The following is a 15,874-nucleotide window of genomic DNA, read 5'->3' on the forward strand; positions in this document are numbered from 1 at the left end:
GCTGCTAGCTGGGTCACCTCAGCTCATGTGTGGGTAATGGAAGAAGCAGTGTGGCGTCACTGTAGGAGATTTCAGAGGTAATCTATTGACTGGTGCAGGATATGCTGCATCTTAACAGTTTAAATGCTGCTTGTCTGCCAGTCAAAAATAAATGTCTGGAGGGCAGGAAAACATTTGGGAGACGAATAGAAAGACAGAAAATAAACATCTGACTCAGCACATGACAACTGATCTTTACACAACAAAAGCGATGATTTTCAGTTCGCAACACGTCTGGGACCATTGTCAGATCTGTTTTATATCCAGGTGGCTGATCAGATACATGTTTTTTTTATTATAGTGAGTTTTGCTGTCCTGTCTTCCAGATTAAATTGAGTGTGTGTGAGCTGATGTGCATGAACCTCGAATGTATGTTATCTGCACACACACACATATAAACAGAGCTACACTTCAAAGCATGAGGATGGAGGGGGCGCATCTGTTAGTGATTCCCCTGAGGTCACAGCAGCATATCAACAAAAACATCCAGTACATACTGCAAGGCAGCATGGGTAACGGATGGACAGGCACAGGACGGGAACCAAACCGAAGCAGCTGAACACCAAAGGAGCTAAAATACCAAATTCAAAGAAAACCTTTTGCTATTATTGGGAATTGTTTCTCAAATAATATTAGATCTGTTCATGTACCATGTCCTTCAAAGGAAGACATTTGATCTAATGAGGCCCCATTTGCAAGCACAGCAAAAAAAACCTCCTACTCAACACTAAAGATGAATCCAGGTTCATTAATATTGACCAATTAAACTTTAATAGACAGCCAACGCCCAAGGACGTAAAATCTGAGGGAGCAGCAAAATAAAAAAAAGAGAGGGAGGAGTCCCTCTAGGTGGGTTGGAAACGCCCTGAGGACACAGTCAATGCTGTGTGTGTCTGATACATCAAAGTCAAACCTACAGCTTCAATATTTAAGCTACATTATGAGCCCAGAGCACCGCTGAACCCATGTGACCGCTCCCAGGAACTAGCTCTGGATACCAGACCTCAGCACTCTTTTGGCATTGACCAAAATGTGGCTGCAGCACTGAGGATCAAAAAATGAGAAATAACGTCTGGTCTGATTTCTAATCTTGTGTAGCGCTGTATCCAAGAGTTATTTTCATCATCAATTAATCTGACAATTATAACTTGAAGTTACATCTTCAAATTACTCAATCCCAATCTCAACACCGAATACCTTCCCAACAAAAGAACACCAAATAGTTGAATACTGAGGTCTAGTAATGTCCAAGTCTTATGTTTCAAGCTATAAACACGCCATTATGTCTCTGTCAGCTGATCTATTGTACCAAACCTGATTGGCTGCTGTCAGATTGATTATTCCTTTTGCAATTTAGCCACAAGCCACAACATCTGTGTTTAAGTCAAAGTGGAGTTATGAGTTATCTTGTGTAAAAGACTAAAGTCATCAGACTGGTGACTCCGGCTCACACCTCTGCTGTTCATTATAAAACAACAATGATTTAAGTCTGAATCAGTCATAGAAGCTTTGACTTTACAACACTTAACATCCTCTGGTGCACAATCAGGAAGTGGAGGCCTTTCCTGAAGCAGCAGCTGTTAACATGGAACAAACAGAGGAAGAAATAGGTAGAAATGTGCAGATACCAAAGAAAACTCAAACAAAAGTGATATTCAGGAAGCACAGGGTCGAGTATTTGCAGATGCTGCTGAATCGGAAGGAGGACATCACTATATCTGCCTCTGGCTTCTCTTCCCTCCACATTAGCTCTAAAATAGTCACATATGTGTAGGTGTTGCTACAATGACTCTAATCTACAAAATGTGATGTGACAGTTCCTTTTATGACTAACCTCTGCCTCACACCGTTCCCTAACAGGATTATGCTGAAAACGGGATTAATAATATCAACATCCCATTCATGACTTCTGCTTTTATGAATGCCAGATACGAAGGGAAGCATGACTAATCTGAGCATGAGCGCTCAGGAAGCTTCTCGGCAGCAGATTGGAGCCTTTCCTCTCCTTTCCTGTGCGAGTGGTTGGCGTCATGGCTGTGATTTATAGCATCTGGTCACAGGGATCGCTGACGTGGAGCGTTGGAGAGCGAGCTCTGGTCTCCTCCTCCTTCCTTCTCCTCCTTCTTCAAGGATCCGCTCAAACCACATACAACCCAGACTCCTGGACGAGTCATTGTAGCCGACCCTGTCCACACCCAGCCCTCCCAGCAGCACTCTTTGCTCTCCCGCCCGCACGTACAAGCATTCGAGCCCCCAGGCCGCAAATGAGACACAGTTGGTGGAGATGTGAAAACTTGAGCCGCGTGTCACGAGCTGAGAGGAGCTTTGTCTTTTGGCTGTAGTTTTATTTTTCCCCTCCGAGGAACAGAAACAGAAACAAAAGTTGGACTAAAGCTGGAGAGAAGATCTCATCGTAAAAAGGGTCTTGTTTTGCAATAGAAAGGCACACGTTTTTTTAAAGTGGTGCTAGATGAGCAGAGAAAGCAGAGAAAAAGACCTGGTAAAAAAGTAGAGAGCCTACAACAACCAGAATGCAATGTGCCATTATCCTCACCGACTGATGCTTCTTGACCATAGACTATATATATATATATATATAAGACGTGGGCATAGCCACCATGACATCAAACACCGTCTCTAGCTGACTTTAAAGTTTTGAGTTATCATGGTAAAATAATGAGGCTAAAGCTAACAGGTCCCTGGCAAAACATCAACATCGAGATAAGTTGATGATCCATGGAGAAGACAGAGAAGTATTGCTGTGTAGGGCGGGTTAGCCCTTTAATTATGTAAAGGAAAATGTTATTCCATTCGACATAATAGTGTTTGGCTGCTTAGCTTCTAGACAAGCAAAATATTACATTTCTGCTTAATTGTTTGTATTTGCAAACAGACTAAAACGTGGGTTTTGCAAACAACTCTATCTTGGATTAAGTTAGCTGGGCTTGTTTGAGCGTCAACTTCCTGGAATAAACGTAAAAACAGATTATCTTAAACTGATATACATTTACATACAAAATTAATTGAGATTAACTGATAATGATTGTTAGTGGGAGCCCTACATTTAAGGAAATCCAACTTTATTTACTGGCTGGAAGCCTCTGACCAAGATTACTTGTTTTCTGAGTTCAGTAGTGGAAGATGACTGATGATGGTGGCAAATCAAAAGTCAGTGGAAGGAAGTTTTTAGGCCAAAATCTACATTTCCAGCCTGGCTGTGATGTTGAACGGGCGCCAAGAACATAACGTCAGCATGACTGGGAAGCTCGCTGGGCCAAGGGGAGTCTATGTCTCATGATTACATCCACAGAGGAGCATTCAGCTCCACACTGAGAGTCTGACTGCAGGCCAACAAGGCTGGAAAAGTTGATACAGTGACACTGCAGATATCAAGAAGGAGAAGTTTGAATCCGGGAAGGAGCTCATTCAAACTTGTGAGGTTTTCTGTCTGGATCACACAAAAGGTGGACTGTTTCGGCGACGGTGCCACTCCTATTGTGAGCTGCAAACAGAGAGTCTTTGAACATGTCATGTCTTGGAGAGGCTTGGTGTGACTCCAGCTCTCGCTGCGTTACTAAGAACGGAAGCTGCTAGCTGTGTTTCCTCAAAGACAAAAGAAAAACTCTGGTCTTTTCTGCTCTGTGTGCTCTGAAACACAAGCAGACAGAAAAGCCGGCTCTGATTAAGTGGCGTAATGTCGCTGGTTGGCTGGTTTCACGGAGTGTGGGGGGGTTACAGGAGGGATTTAGATGGTCTACATGCATTAGGACTAAACCAAAGGTCTGCCACCCTCAGACCTGAATACATCACTTTGATATGGGATTATAATCCCCTCTCTTTACAGCTCCGCACAGGGCAGTAAAAAAACAAACACAACCTTAGTTAGCTTCTCTGTTTTTGACTCACAGCTCTCAGAAAGGAGTCAGAGAGAAAGAATGTCTCTGTTTATCTAACGCCACTGCCTTTTTCGGCATCTAGCATTCCTGATAACGTCACATGTTGATGAACCCTGCTGCGTGCTGCAGCTCTCTGTGGAGGGCCTGCCACCAAAACATGCTTTGTTTTTCATCTTATCGGAGGACGAATTTGCTCGAGAGCAATGCGAGCTTGTTGGGGAACTCAGTAAACATGCTTTTTACAGAAGATTTCACACCAGTAAAGCGCTAACACGTACGTCCCATGATTAAGATGCTAAAGACAGCCTCAACGTTGACAACCGTGCCTCAAAAACATACACAGGATGATATCGATATATAGGTGCTTTAAGAAGACAAAGGAAGAAAAACCTTACATCAATCAGTATCACTTTAGACTAATTCTGACTTTTTGCCTCTGAGCTCAAATAAGTTTCCATTCAGAGGAGTCCAGGATCGTTATTCTGACCAAAAGGAGTCAACAACCCTGTTATTCTCATTTTGGGTCATTTCCGGGCTTACAGTATGCTTGTTAAAGGGTTAGGATGATAAACCGTCAGCCAGTGTTATTTAACTGCACATGTGATATCTGATAAGTGACTAGAAATGACACTGCAGAGATGCCAAGCACAGTCCCACTCTAAATATTGATCTATGCATTGGCCTGTAGTTGCTTTTCTCCTTGCAGCACGTTCATATAGACTCCCACACATGCAGCGAGCGAGCACCACGGCAGCCTGCCTTCGCTGTGATAAAAGGCTGCAGCAGACGTTTCTCCCTCCATCAACGCTCTCTCCACATCAAGTGGAAATAGGGGGGGAGGGCTGCCAGTGCATGGAGAGTCACCTTCCACCAGTACGCAGGTCAAGGGGAGATATGTGAGGGAGGAGGTTGGTGGCGTATTTATGTTAGTATGGATGAATCTGCCATTGAGTAATGCTTATAAGCCAGATACTGAGTGATAGCTCGGCTTTGAGAAATAGAAATAAAGAATATTTCAGGGTTTGATTTACATCATAGTGAGTACAAGAGGAAAATAGGGCTCACTGTTATCAGCTTACTGGTGCATAATTATGAGGATTTCACTGGACTACTGGAGCGGCTACAGAGAGGCTGATCAGAGTGAGACGCAGATGTTAAAGCTCAAGCTGAAGTGCTCTTGAGCAAAGCATTGAATCCCAACACCAGAGGAAGATAAAAGGGGGGGGGGTCCTGCTGCAGGGCTCTGTGTGTGTGTGTGTGTGTGTGTGTGTGTGTGTGTGTGTGTGTGTTCAGCTGCACCAGCTCTCCTGGTTGTGTGTATGTATCTGTGGGCCATTTTTCACTCTGTGCACCACTGACGTGTTTGGTAATGGAGACCACAGCTCAGTGGGCGCAGCGTTTCCAGGATCTCTGCCGGTCGGGACCCGCCTGTTAGAGGTGCAGACAGCCCGCTGATCGGACTGGAGGAATTACAGGGCGGACAAACATCGCATCTTTTCAGATTTTAGCGGGGAGGGGGGTTAGGGGAAATCTGGCATGATGCATTGCTGCAGCTGTTGAATCCAAAAAATCTCCAAGCATTTCACTTCCCAGGAAGGCGCGTCTCATAAACAACATGCCGCATACACTGACACTCATTCTAAATAAGATTAAGGGAAATAACAATTAAATAACAATTAATCATGACCTATTTTTTTCTGTGTGTTGGTTTAAAGATACTCACTTTTGTCTGTTAGTGTCAGCTTCTCCTCGAAATTATGTCCAAGCTCCTTATAATCCATCGTTTCCATCTCAGGCGGATCGCAGTCTCTTTCCAGGTGCTGTCATTCCTCAGAGTCGCACAAGTACAGGAGATGAAACTCCCGGTACAGATCGCCCAAACACGCCCTTTGTAAATCCAACCGGAATAGAAAGAGAGAAAAAGTGATCAAGAGAATAATGTGGGAATAAATAGGATCCGACTGGAATCAGCTGGGAATGTTTAAAATGTTAAATAACAAGAAACTTGTTAAATTGTCTTGTTAAAATGAGGGAATCAGTCCACTCCAGCGCGCCTTGGAAAACCTACAGTGGGGCAATAAAAAAGGTTTCTGTTAAGTCCTGTGAGCCGCAGAACCGGAGTCAAGCTGCAAAGAGTGAGGCACCCACTTCCGGTGAGACTTTTCAGAATAAAATACATTGGTTCTACTTCAAGGTCCATTGATTAGGTGTGTCCTGAGCTTTCAGCTGTATCTCTCTCAGAGTTTGCTCAGTTGATTTGGAGAAGGACTGAGCTATCTGCATGGCGACTAAGCAAACCATCTTTTAAGGAAGAGATGCAGGTGGTTTAAGGAAACTTTTTCTCTCTCAAATTATAGTTTCCTGAGACAATAATTAACGTTTCTCACTGGAAGCCATGTTTTAGTTTAGTTTTTAGTTTTTACATGTTTAACATATTTTCTCAGATAGTAGGTGACATTCAATATGCACAGTACATGTAACATAATGGAAAAACAAACGAACAACAAAATTCAACAAAGGGGTATTAAACCGACAGGAAAGGACACATACTACATAAGTATTACAAATAATTTAGTCTAATTTTCATGCTCAAATTGTTGCCACAAAACCAATTATTTGCAGCAAGTGGCCACAAAAGTACCCTAATTGAAGTGCAGGCTACTTTTTCTATGGCTGAAATAATCATTCACATAAAAGATAATAAATATCGTTTTCGAACATTTGCATTCAAATTATTATAATTGGAAAGTATATTTATAAGGCAATAACAGTAAAGGAATATTATATATCTTTATTATATATTTTAAAAGAACCGTCTTTTATTCTGAATGCCAGATTGCTTCATTTCCGGTTGTAGACTCTTCCTCTTGCTGATTTGACGCCGACTTTCGCAGCGAGAAAACCGCATGCCGGACAAGTGGACTGTACCAACTGTTTCACAAGGAAAGAAACTCGTTTACCCATCAACCACCAGGCCAAATAATCAATATAAAAACAGCAAACATTACATTTAATTCCCAGTTGGAGCCTCTCTGGTCGGTTTTATGCCGCAGAAAAAGGACAGAAGAGAGCTTTTAAGTCTTGGACCCCGTGAATGGTTTGATCCATCAGATGATTTCCAGCAGCTGAAATCAGCCCTGCTGCCTGGAGCTGAGCTGAGCTGTCATAACAGGGGATCAAACGGACTGTGTGTGTAATTACAGCAATTAGACATGTGTTAATTAACGGGCTGTAACGGTAAAAATTAACAACAGCATTCTTTACTTCAGGAGCAACATATCTATTAGAAAAACACACAAAATATTGTAATATTATTGTCATAATGGTGCAAAAGGCCTTAATTACCACAGGAAAACATGCTGGAATAAAACTGGATTACTATATTAAACAAAAAGTAGCTTTCAGAGATCTTTTTACATTGTAGGAAAGCATGATTTCTGTAAGGATTTGTTGTATAAGCCCACATTACTATTATACTTTGCTCTTATAATCAAAGAGGCTTCTGCAGGGCCGTTTTAAGAGAGATGTTTTATAAATAGTCCGCCCTGAATGACACCCACTGTGCTTTTTTGGTCATCTGGATAAAAAATTCAGATTAATTATATATGAGGTCATCTGTGCTCATCATGGTTTCTTTTTTTAAATCTGCAGAAAACCAAATATATGTTAAAAAAAAAACATATTACATCCCTGAATGCTCATTTTGAGAGTCTTTAGAGCAGGATAGATAATTTAACATAATGTTAGAACATTACTAAAAGCTAAAAGGCCAAATGTAGCTTATGTGAGCCTTGACAGAGATAAAATATGCATGACCCACTTAGCTTGGTGAAGACATTAAGGACTTCATAGACCTCAAGTCTGATGAAAACGCTGGGCTGTGGCTGATGGTAGAGACTTCCCAACATCCAGATCATTCTGTGTGGTTGGTCCACCTTCTTCTCTCTCTCTTATTCCTTATAGTTCAGCCTAAAATCAAAAATTGACAGTTAAAACCATTTCACAACTTACATTTAACATAAACAAACAAAAAACAAAAAGACTGAAGGCTAAGCAGATAATAGATTCCTTTAAATATGGTAGATGGGAGGTAAATATAGCCTGTGATGTGCTGATACACTGCTCATCAATCCCCTGGACGCCCTGTCGCACATGACAGGGGAGGAGAGGACACTCCATCGAGGCTAGTGGAGCTGGAGCTGAACCGTTGGTGCCTGTGAGGAAGCGAACGGCTCTGCTGTTGAGTCTGGAGTCTCTGCTGGAAAATGATCTGTTGGTGCAGTAATAGGATTTGGAAATGCAAGGGCAGGAAATACAGGAAGGACAAGCATTCATCTGCATGAGAACCTGTGTCTCTTGGAAAGGATGGATGGATGGATGAATGGATGAATGGATGGATCGATGTATAAATGGATATATGGGTAAGTGGATGGATGGATGGATGGATGGATGGGTAAGTGGATGGATGGATGATGGATAGATGGATGGATGGATGATGGATAGATGGATGGATGGATGATGGATGGATGGATGATGGATGGATGGAGTATTTGTTGTTGTGTCTCTTATCTTGATCTACAATCTACAGAGGTGAAGTCCCGCCCCTTCCGGTGGGTCCAATGGGACCTCACTTTGGCGGAAATACGTACCGGAAGTCAGTGGCGAGATACAAATAACTTTTTGATATCCTGTTTACATTTTGTCATGAATTTAAACGATAATTTTGCAAGTCAAAAAAGTCACAGTTTTAGTTTGGTGTGAAACCCCTCAGTGAACTTCATCCTCTCATCTCCAACACCTGCTTCGTCCCTCAGCTACGCTCCACGTACAAATGTAACTTTACCTCACCTGATGTGTTTCAGTTTTCTGTCTTATGTTTCTTTGTGTTCTCTTTGTCTTCTAACATCTTGGGACATCGTTGGAAATAAGTGTTTCCACATAAACATGTTATCACTTGGGCTTCTACTATTTCTGTTATTGATAATCGATGACTAAAATCAATCAATCAACATGGCTAAAAACAAAATATGGTGCACAAACAGGACGACAGAAATCCTGGAAAGCCCTTTCCCATGTTTTCCACATTACACCATCTTGTTCTGTCTCTCAAGGATTCCATAAATACACAAGACTGCTGAAACTACAGCAGAACAAATTGTGCCTGCAGTCCACCGATGTACTGCCAAGCAACAGACATAAGCTCAAAGTGACATGATTAGCTCTTCACTCTGACGCAGGCAGCAACAATTTAGCACGACAATAAGGTTTTACTGAATCCCTCAGACTATTACCGGTATGATTTAGAGACAAATCTAACTTAAAATACCTGATTAGAGCACTTAAATGCACAAAGAAGGCTTTTAACCAGCAAATTTTAGTGAACAACTGATTCAGTACAATGGATGCATCCTTCAATTGTTCCTACAGCAGTTTTCACAATGAGGCTTCCTTTGAAGGAGTGCATGTCCACACTCGCCTGCACCTGACTGAGCCTCAGAGAGCCTCCCATAAACCCATACAGGCATCTAGTTAAATGTCCCTCCTACACAGACTAGCACAAAAGCACTGCTCCTCACAAAAAGCCTGCAGTTACACTTGAAACGTTCATCTGGGTCCTCCCTGCGCATTTGACCAGAGGGGAGGAGAACATTTCTGTCTGCAGAAGGGAGTTATAAAATGCTCCTTTCATTGTAAAACCCCCAAAGTGCACAATGGTTTGGTTTTACAGGGCGAGTACACATATTTGGAGAGCACACTGCTGAAGTCACAGTCTGAATATAACCACAGCTGCTTCAGTGTGGGAGTGAAGCATGTCTGCAGTTGGTGTGGTTATCGAGAGCGGAGGTGGGGAAAAATCTCCAAGTGATTTCCATGTGAGCAGATGACACAGTGGATTAAACTGGATCGCATCCACTGTTTTTTGCAGATGGAAAGTAACACAAGGTATAAATAACAACTTTTGGGCACCGTGTTGTTTTATTGTTATTTACAGAGAGTAGATATCGCCACACGACATTTATTTCCACGTCAACATCTGCTTCTGGTGAACACAAAATGCCACGTCGATGTTTGAAACATCTTTCCAGGGTGAAGACCTGCCTTAAAGCAAATGTGTGACAGCTTGGGAAATAGGCTTATTCACTTTTTGTTAGAGAATGAGATGAGAACATCACTTTAACATCTGGATAGAAAATATGAAGCCACAGCTAGCAGCAGCTTAGCTTAGCTTAGCATAAAGACAGCTTGACTGGTTCTGTCTGCAGGTAACAGGTTGGGTAATTGAAATTACTTTTTGTTATTGCAGACAGAGTAAAGTACCAAAAAAAGCTACCATTTGGTACTGGTACTGAATACCAGGTACCGGTATGGGTTCAAATGTGAACGGTACCCAACCCTAGTTATATCTACATAATTATGGTATTAAAAAGGAGGTTTCGCTTTTTTGCAGTTGCCAGGCAACCGGCAGGAAGTTACTGGCCATTTTGGGAGCCGTGGAAACAAGTGGTGAACACAACATCTTTCTGTTTTTGATCTCTACTCATTCCTGAGGGAAATATCTTTATTGTCTTTTTAGTTGCTAAATACAGACTTTTCAGGACATCAGGTGCCTTCTGCTGATTTCAGTGAACCAAAACAGCAAAGTTACGGGATGACAGTTAAACAAAGAGCTGAAACTCACTATGAAGCTCCATGAAGCCGAAAGGAGCAGCAGATTCAGGTGATAATTCTCATCACTACGAGCGACTAGCTGCATATTGGTATTTTATTCATTATTGTGAAAATGATACTGATAATTAAATATGAAAGTGGCATCTATGGAAGGCCATTTCTACCAATGTGATGAAAAGTAAATCTTGTAAGTCATTATAATGATAAATCAAAATTTGCATATGGCTTTATTAGGCTAGTTTACAGCGTTTCTCATTATTTTGAGATACCAAGTCATTGTTTTGAAATACTGACTATTTTGAGGAAGGCATTGTTTTGAGATACTTTCTTATCATTTGAAGAAAGTATTTTTGAAGGTACAAATGTCTTTATTTTGAGATTCTGAGTCATTATTTCAAAAAAGGTTCTCATCATAATTTCGACAGTTTCTCGCTATAAAGTTTTAAAAGAACACTAAAGCGGAGTCATAAAATTGTTGTAGCTGTTGTTCCAACAATCAAACACCTGATAAAGGGAGTGACTGATGTGTCCATTTGTCCGTCGGGTTAAACACCATCCCCACCTCATTCCCCATCAGTCACATTGCTCACATACAGAGTCACACTCCACCCCTCCGCCTGCTCTCTAGCAGTTGGCACAGTGGTGTCATCTCAGGCTCTCAGCTGTTACTGTGGCGTACCACTGACTGCACCAGCAGCTGCTGGGGGACGCACACGGCTATATCATGTCCAGATTAGAGCATCAGGAAACTGGGCTGAGGATAAAAGGTGGGGCTTTTACACGGATAAATCCTGAATATGATTCATCTTCAAAAGTAGCTCAACAGCCTCACATCTTATTGGCCTACACAGACAAAGAAGACTACTGAGACTAAATGGTTGCAATTTAATTTTCATCCTTTTTCCTCAAAAATACTTACTTACAAAATGCCAGATATAGATGAACCTGAGTGCATTTAAAACAGAGACACATACCTTGTATTGAAGCATTTTGATACAGATAATCACAGTTCATGTGTGTAAAAAATTAACTTGTGAGCTTCACACAGGAATCCAGACTCTGGAGTCGTTGTAAAAGAAGGACGGCTTTGGCAAGATTTGTGGATTATAGAAACCTGGAAGGAGGCAGAGACAGTTTAACTTCAGGCTTTCACGCTTGCAATCACTAAGACTTAATATATATCACTGCTAATGTTAAGAACTGTTGTCTTTCGCCTGTAGCCAGAAAAAGTAATGTCAGACCTGAGATACTTTCACCTTAATAAATCAGGAACTGACCGCATGATTTATAATTTTGTCTAAAGGTTTAAATCAAGTTGAATTTTATTTAATAAAACAGCGAGTAGTTTCAGGGGAGTTACTCTTCACCCCTGTTTCAGGCGATAAGAGACAGAGATGAGGAGCTCTGGTCTCACACTAAAATCCCATAAGTCAGGGTCATCCTCTGTCCAAATGTGTCACATCTTGGTGTTGGTGGAGGATTTATCCTTCAGTCACAGGCCAAAAATGCATTTTTGTGCTACTTGTGTTAATCTACCTCTCAAGGTCAGTTCTTGGCTTCAAACATTGCTGTATTCCACATTTTCTTTTTCAGAACAACCACGTTTTTTGTTAAAAATTGAGAAACGTTCCACTCGAATAGTTGAATTTAGGCTTTATAATGAGCAGTGCACATGTAGATTTTAGGTTAGCCTTGAAAAAATCCAGTTGCAAAATAAATGTATTACATTTCTGAAGGTGTCAAATGAGATGGGTCATCAATGAACAGTAATTCAAGTAATCAGTGAAATCTGTGAGGTTTGTGGAGTGAATGACAGCCAGGCTTTATAACCAATAATAAGGCAGGAGAAATTACAACAACAAAACATTACTCCAGTTAACCCTCTCTAACCTTTCTGACTTTATAGGTGTCAGGGGTTAAAACCAATACAAAAGCATCATAGCCAATAAATAACACAGGCAAACGTTTGCTTTTTTTTTTTACAGCCTCTTCCCTGACTGATGAGGTTTTACACAACCATACTTAAAATGTGTGTGTTTTTTTGGATGACAATATAACAAACAGCACGCAAAGACCAGTTACAACCAAGCATGATAGCTCAGGTTGCTCATAAGAGACACGACTTGTGTGCATAAATGGTGAGACTTACAAAGTGGGACTGACAGGGTTAAAGCAAAAATCCTCCAGGAGTTACTTCATGATGAAATGTTGTCATTAATTTTTTATGTGCACCTGCTTTTCCTTACCCTGCCTCATTTACATAGACTTAAGTCAGCAGTTTCTCACACTTACCAGCCTCAGTTTAAACAACAGAAGGGATGCAAATTTTAATGCAAACCTAATTTAATCCCAGCGTATTTATTTAAAGCTGTACAAATTAACATGTGACTACAACGAGCAAACTAGCGTGTGAAAATTGTGGCTTTACACACTTTACTCAGTAGCCTATTCTGCCACTGTGTATGAACTGTATAAAATGATTAGAAAGAAAGAACCTTTTCTCAGCTGATTTTGGATAAACACCACAATGTGGTGTTTATTGTTCATTGTGTTTCAGGGAGCAAAAAGGTTTTGTGTAACATCATCTTGTCTGTATTTGTCTAGTCATTCACAGAAGAACAATATCAACCAATATTCAAAATGTCCAGCAAGCATGTTTTTTTAAAGGAGACATATTCTGCTCATTTTCATGTTCATGAATGTGTTTGGACTTACTATTAGAATATGTTTACAGGCTGTAATATTTTAAAAAACACATTATTTTCCTCATGCTGCATACTGCTCTTTTCGCCCTCTTTCTCATCACTCTGTTTTAGCTCCTGTCTGAGCAGGCAAATAACTCCTGCACCAACTCTGCTATCTCCGATGGGGAAACACATAAGCAGAGCAACATGCTAACCATAGACTGTATATAAGAAGCGGACATGGCCACCATGACGTTACTTATTGGTTTGTGGACCAACGTTTTGAAGCCTTGAGTTTCGCTCTAGGGGTGTCGCCATCTCTTTTTTTTTGGAACCAAAAGTGATGTTTGTTTAATGAAGACCGACTCTGATTGGTTAGTAACAACGTAGTCCCACCCTAAAGCTGTTCTATCATCTATTCTACTCAAAATGGGATCTAATCTACTAAATGAACATCATGTTGTGTCGAAGAAAACTTGAAAGTAGCGACTGAGACCTTAAACCCTTTAGGAAAGTGTTTTCTCGAGGTCATAAATCTAGTGAGAAGTAGGCTCATATTCTCATAGACCTCCATTCATTCAGACATCTTTGAGCAATCAGCACAGCCGACCCCGGAAGCTACGTCCATTTCTTTATAGACAGTCTATGATGCTAATGTGCAATAAAGATCCCTGCGTGTGACATCACAAGAGGGGCCAAAACTAAACAGAGCATTTTTACACACATATACTGAAAGAAGGAGCAGGAGAAAAACAGAGAGGATGGTCTTTTCTCATAGTTTAAGTGTTTGTGGACACACCGGGGGAACATATTCATGTTGAGAAGACATTAAAAAGTCAATTTTGCAGAATAGGTCCCCTTTAAGTATCTATGTCTTATGTAGTGGATTTGTGTTTTTTGTGTAAAGGAATTACCTGGACCTGGGTTCATATCGCCCTGTGACTTTTGTGGTATTCTTTCAGTTCTGGATGCAAACGCAGCAGTGGGCATGGGATGCTTAGACAGGCAGTTATAATCCCCTATGTCGTACTGCCCAGGGCCTGGCAAAGGAGGGTCCTTAGGAACAATCAGAGGAGGCGCTGATATTGCCAAATAATAGCCCCTCCTTGAAACAGTTAACAGAAATGACATCTTTAGACAATTGAAAACTAATACCTGAAGAACACATACCCAAAGCTATAAATAATGTGTGTTTACTCACGGCAGGATGGTCCTCTTCACCGGTGCAGGGGTCTGGTGGGGACTGTATGCTCCTGGGCCTGGTACATGGTTGTTTATTGGAGCTGGGACTCTCTGGGTTTTTGATTTGAAGGGGGACGAGACTGCTTTGGAGTCATGCTGCATTGCACTGTCGCTCACTTCATAGTGGCCTTTAACAAATTCAGGACGTGAGATTAAAATTAAGATAAATACAATTAAGAATTTAAAAAGATGCCAAAAAATTTGATTATGCATGAAACAGAGAGAAATAGAGGTAATTACATGGTGATGGCATGTTTTTGTTTGGGCTAAAAGAGTCCCGTCGAGTTTTTGACAGGAAAGCTGCGGTGCCAATCACTGTGGTGAATCTTTCTCTACTACCACAAGTGACCTGTCCATACAGAAGAAACAAAAAAAAAGTTACACATCAGCTACTGGATGCACAACACAGACTCTGAAAAAAGTCCTTAAAAGCAGCTTGCATGATACACATGCATACGTCATATTGATTGGGAGCTGGAGTCTTGTGCTTCGGACCATCCAGCTGCACAGCCACAGGCAGCCTGAACACCCTGGAGACCCCGACATTAAAGTCATACTTGTCTAAGAGGGTGCCCTGCAGGCTGTACGCATTTGGTCCGGGGATGCCTCCTCGTGGGTTGATGGAAGCCCTGGAAGCCTGCCGGAGAGGGTGACATGACAAAGCCAGTTTAATGCTCCTGCCGCTGGTGTTAAGTGTATTCACAGGCAATCGGCAGAATCAAAACCCAGCTTCTGGGGCCATAACTAGGTTAGCACTCAGCTGTATTTTGTCTAGACAACAGAATAACAGAACAAATATGAGCTTGACATCAGTGTTTCTACAATCCTGACACCTGAAATCAGTGCATGTGGGATGGGGGACCTGACCTTGGACACAACAAATCCTGTGGTGCCTTTCTTTGAGAAGGAAGGACTTATGACTTCAGCGCTGGAGATACGGCCATAGCTGCCAGGTCCTGGACTGTGACTCTGAAACATCACACCATCACCATCATCATCATCGTCATCTTCTTTATGCTGTGTTGTTGTTGTTTACAGTGGTGTTGTGTCCCTACCAGACAGACTTGTGGTGGGAACCTCTTAGCTTGAGATGAAAACCCCTTCTTCTCTGTATTTGTTAACACCACCCTTTGGTATTTCGTTGGTATTGAAGATGAAAATGTAACAGCTGGAATCTGATCTGTTTAAAGACAAAAAGAAGAACCATAGTGTATATTTTTAGCTAAAATAATGAAGTTAGGTGTTCACTTAGACTCACTCTCAGTAACTCCTCGGTACATGTTGCCCACAAGTCCCGCTGAAGCCGGTAAATCTGAACGCTGTTGCTACGGTAACGTAAAAACA

At 41.5% G+C, this 15,874-nt stretch overlaps 2 protein-coding genes across 5 annotated transcripts in view; both read right to left on the reverse strand.

Moving 5' to 3' along the window:
- The window catches only part of LOC139215691 (MAP7 domain-containing protein 1-like), a 36,307-nt gene extending 30,304 nt beyond the window's left edge, over positions 1 to 6,003 (reverse strand). For all 4 annotated transcript variants that reach the window (XM_070846728.1, XM_070846727.1, XM_070846725.1 and 1 more), the window contains exon 1: positions 5,659 to 6,003. In XM_070846728.1, the coding sequence (XP_070702829.1) occupies positions 5,659 to 5,725 (67 nt within the window). In that variant the 5' untranslated portion in view covers positions 5,726 to 6,003. The remainder of the gene's footprint in view (positions 1 to 5,658) is intronic.
- Positions 6,004 to 11,644: 5,641 nt separating this feature from the next.
- On the reverse strand, positions 11,645 to 15,810 carry stpg1 (sperm-tail PG-rich repeat containing 1). Its single transcript, XM_070846845.1, has 8 exons — positions 15,789 to 15,810; positions 15,586 to 15,710; positions 15,398 to 15,499; positions 14,988 to 15,167; positions 14,771 to 14,879; positions 14,490 to 14,658; positions 14,203 to 14,393; positions 11,645 to 11,718 (listed from the first exon to the last, which is right to left on the reverse strand). Exons 1-8 carry the CDS (start codon positions 15,808 to 15,810, stop codon positions 11,645 to 11,647), a joined length of 972 nt encoding a protein of 323 aa, XP_070702946.1.
- Positions 15,811 to 15,874: the final 64 nt, after the last annotated feature.

This window comes from Pempheris klunzingeri, chromosome 16 (assembly GCF_042242105.1).
Source record: "Pempheris klunzingeri isolate RE-2024b chromosome 16, fPemKlu1.hap1, whole genome shotgun sequence".
Lineage (NCBI taxonomy): Eukaryota > Metazoa > Chordata > Actinopteri > Acropomatiformes > Pempheridae > Pempheris > Pempheris klunzingeri.